This window comes from Lucilia cuprina, chromosome 3 (genome assembly GCF_022045245.1).
Source record: "Lucilia cuprina isolate Lc7/37 chromosome 3, ASM2204524v1, whole genome shotgun sequence".
In the NCBI taxonomy this organism is placed as follows: domain Eukaryota; kingdom Metazoa; phylum Arthropoda; class Insecta; order Diptera; family Calliphoridae; genus Lucilia; species Lucilia cuprina.
In genome coordinates this window covers 60,920,812-60,925,433 of record NC_060951.1, presented here as the reverse complement: position 1 = coordinate 60,925,433, position 4,622 = coordinate 60,920,812, and the positions used below count along the sequence as shown (strand labels likewise).

At 28.2% G+C, this 4,622-nt stretch overlaps 1 protein-coding gene across 1 annotated transcript; it reads left to right on the top strand.

Moving 5' to 3' along the window:
* Positions 1–474: 474 nt before the first annotated feature.
* LOC124419016 lies at positions 475–2,080 on the top strand. The gene is made up of 3 exons (XM_046947130.1): positions 475–746; positions 1,366–1,636; positions 1,883–2,080. Exons 1-3 carry the CDS (start codon positions 475–477, stop codon positions 2,078–2,080), a joined length of 741 nt encoding a protein of 246 aa, XP_046803086.1.
* The last annotated feature ends 2,542 nt before the right edge of the window (positions 2,081–4,622 follow it).

The following is a 4,622-nucleotide window of genomic DNA, read 5'->3' as shown; positions in this document are numbered from 1 at the left end:
TGCAAAGTATGCAAAAAAGTACTGTGCAGTAAAAGAAAATACAATTTAAAATCTCATTTAACAAAAAGCCATAATATAGACTTAAATAATGCTCTAAAATCTGTACATAAAGCAAAAACTGTTAAAGCCAAAATAGAAATAAATAAATTTGAAATAATTAGATCATTTATTGGTTTGGTAACTGAGAATGGCTTACCATTTGAAGTTTTAAATAGTTCTAATATGAGAAATATTTTAAAGCCTATAAGTACCGTTTTACAAAGTGGTGATGAAAAACTGTTTTCTTTAAATGCAGATAATGCAAAAAAATTGTTGTCCCAAGTAGTTACGAAACTCCGAAATTTAATAAAGAATGAACTGCATAATAAATTTTTTTCGATTAAAATAGACAGCGCCACGAGATTAGAACGAAGCATATTAGGAATTAGTTTACAATATTGTTTTAATGGAAATATAGTATCTAGAGTAGTAGGAATGATTGAACTAAAAGGCGTTGGTTCAACTAAATCTACAAATTTATCTATCGAAATTATAAAAACCTTAAGGAAATATGACTTAAATTTAAATCAAGTTATTGCAGTGACATCCGACAATGGGGCAAATATGTTAAAAACGACATCGTTATTGTCCAAGTGCCTTACAAAATTTCAAGAAGAAGAGTTTTTAGATAATGATAATTATCAGCAGCTTTTAGAAGAAATAGAAAACGATTGTGATATAGACATGGGAGACATAACTATATGCAGGTGTGCAGCACATACGGCCCAGCTAGTAGCGATAGACGTTATAAAAAATCCTAATATAAAAGAATTTGTGCTTCAATGCAGAAATTTTACAAAATTTTTACGAAAGCAAACAAATGGATTTCGATGTTTATTTGAGTTAAATAAGGTACGTGTGCCCCAAATTGACTGTCCAACGCGTTGGGGATCTACATACCAAATGATTAAAGATTTAAAAACCGCAAAACCTTTTATTGAAACCCAAGGAAATACTACATCATTAGATTTATTTGATGTTAATGAACAATTTTGGAAAAATGTAGATGATTTTTTAGTAGTTTTTAGTCCACTTAATGATATTTTGACAAAATTTCAAGAAGAATCTTTGCATTATGGTGACTTTTATGCTAATTGGTTGAAGTGCAGACTGTTAATAGAAAAAATTTTTAACATGCCCAATGTTAATAGTTTCGCAAAAATGCTAGCGGATTTGACACTAAAATTTATTGACAAAAGGTCAGTGTCATTACATAAAAATGATATACTTCTTGCATGTATTTATTTCGATCCACGATTACAACACAAATTATCTCACGATGAAAAAGAAAGGGCTATAAATTATCTAAAAAAAGTTATGGGATAGATACATTTCGTTAAACAAGGAATATGTGACCAAATCTTCAAATTCTATAGAGGAAAATAACGGTGGTGAGGAGGAAGACATATTAACAGCATTTTTACGACAAGACGTAATACAAGGATGTGATATAAATATCTATACAAAAATAGAAAGGCTGATGTTACATTTTGAGACAAGCGATTGTTGTGTATTAGATTATTGGAATAAAAGAAAATCATTGGACGAAGAATTATTTATATTATCGAATATTATATTCGGTGTTCCTCCAACACAGGTAAATGTTAAAACCATATACATACATACGTACTTACATATGTACATATATAATATTATGTCAGTATTAGTCCTCCTGTATGTTAATATATTTTATAAAATATGTATAATGTACATACACATATGTATGTATGGATGTATGTAAATAAGTATGTATATGTTTGTATTTAAAACATTAATTTATATATGATATATATGTATACCTATATAATTATACCTAAATATTTGTTATTTTATATTTTTTCAGGTTACAATAGAAAGAGCTTTCTCATCATTAAGAATTATATTAAGTGAATCCAGAAACAGACTTAGTCCTGAAACCTTGGAAAATATACTATTAGTTAAGTTAAATCCTGCACTTTTAGATGAGGCGATAGGGAACTTAGCTTACCTAATTAAGTTAGTTTTGAAATATTTGCAGAAAAGTTGGATTTTACTGCAATAACTTCTTTAATTTGCAAATGGCTTTAAATTTCTTCACAAACAACATTTTATTTTTTAAAAGATTTACATACCAAATTTCGTGTGAAAATTTTGTTTTATAAACCTTTTAAAAAAAATAAAATTTTGTTTATGAATAAGGGGATAACTCCTTCCTTAAATTTTGACTTTTTTCAATTTTTAAATGTTGCACAGTAGGACTGGCGTGAAATTTTTTGTAAGTAAAACTGGCATTTCTAAACGGCTAGTCTGATCGGGATAAAATTTGGCACGGGCGTAGCCAAGGAGTATTCAAGTTTAAGGTATGAAAATGGATCCCACAAAAGAATCATGTGATTACATATCGACATGTAAAATATTTAAACGCGTGCCAATTTTTGGTTTCCCTTTTTTTATTTTTCGAAAGCGTTCAACTGGGCCTTAAAACCATTTATCTCTTATAATTTATGAGTTAAAGGCATTTGAAATTAGAAAATTAAAAATTTTACATACCTTGCTCCACTGTTTTTCACTGTTGGAATTGCAAAATTTTTAAATTTCAATTTTCAAAAGTTTATAACTCAGAAATTTTTAAGATCTTGCTGAGCGCTTTCCAAAATAAAAATAACGGATGGGAAACCAAAATAATTGCACGCGTTTAAACATTTTACGTTTCGAAGGTACCCTACTTTGAGCCCGCACAGCGCCCCTGGAGCATTTGTGGGATCCATTTTCATAACTTAAACTTGAATACTCCTTAGCTAGGCCCGTGTCAAATATTATCTCGATAAGACTAGCCGTTTAGAAATGCCAGATTTATTTACAAACAATATCAATTCTGCACCACTGTGTGTCGTTTCTTTATTGAACAATATTTTTTATAATGCTATAGTTCATCAAATATGTACTTTAAAAGTACACTAAAAATTAATTTTGATCGTGAATTTTTATAACATAGTTGTTTAGTTATTACCTAGAAAACCCTTTATATACAAAAATGAAATTAATAAATGTGTTCTATTACTTATATTTACATACATATGTAAAATTTTTGTTTTATTATTAGGTATTTTCTAAAAAGAAATTACATCAAAATTTTTTCAATGTTGTTGACTCTATTCGTTGTACTCAATTTAGTTTTTTTAAAAATCTTACTGTTAATGTTCGTATGTATGTATGTGTGTACATTTTCTTTTTATTTTAATAATAACAAAATCGAATATAGAATAATCAAAATAATAAAAAGTCTACAACACCATTATATCTGGTTTTGTATATACATACATATGTATGTATGTAAGTATGTGTGAAACAATAACAACAAACACATGTATGTGAATATGTACATGTGAAGCAATAACAAAAAACACACTCGTCATAAAAATGACCTATAACAGTACTTCTCTTTCCTACTTTACCGTTTTACGCAAAAAAAAAAATTTATTATGCAGTTCATTCTTTATTAAATTTCGGAGTTTCGTAACTACTTGGGACAACAATTTTTTTGCATTATCTGCATTTAAAGAAAACAGTTTTTCATCACCACTTTGTAAAACGGTACTTATAGGCTTTAAAATATTTCTCATATTAGAACTATTTAAAACTTCAAATGGTAAGCCATTCTCAGTTACCAAACCAATAAATGATCTAATTATTTCAAATTTATTTATTTCTATTTTGGCTTTAACAGTTTTTGCTTTATGTACAGATTTTAGAGCATTATTTAAGTCTATATTATGGCTTTTTGTTAAATGAGATTTTAAATTGTATTTTCTTTTACTGCACAGTACTTTTTTGCATACTTTGCATAAAACTTTGTCAGGGATATCACAAACATCAAAATAGTTTTCAATATCTGCCATTTTTCAAAAATTTAATAAAAAAAGTTTTAATAAACAATTAAGGAAGTTACAACGTGTGACCATCAAGATATCCATTACACAACTAAGTATTCTTCTGACACATTGTCGATTGCATTTTATACGCAAAAAAATCAGTAATAAAAAAAGTAATAATATGAATATGTACATGTGAAGCAATAACAAAAAACACACTCGTCATAAAAATGACCTATAACAGTACTTCTCTTTCCTACTTTACCGTTTTACGCACATTCCTACACGGTGGTTTACGCAAGGTCATTTTTTTTTTTGCTATGCCTGAATTGGTGGTGGAGAGAAGAAGAAGGATATATCATTATTATTTAGTCTTTCTCATGTAAATTCAAAAATTCAATATGTAAATTTATTAATAGCTATGTATATTTTTCTTCGCGCCTGTTCATTCATTATTGTTTAAGATCATTGTGAGTATGTAATAATAAAATATGCATACATACATATATACACCAGTTATAAATATACATATGTATGTATGTAAGTATGTGTGAAACAATAACAAAAACACATTCGTCATAAAAATGACCTGTAACAGCACTTTTCTTTCCTACTTTTCACGCACATTCCATAACGGTGGATTACGCTAGGTCATTTTTTGCTTTACCTTTGAATTGGTGGAGGGAAGAAGATATGTACGTGTGATGCAAAAAAAACATTCGTCATAAAAAT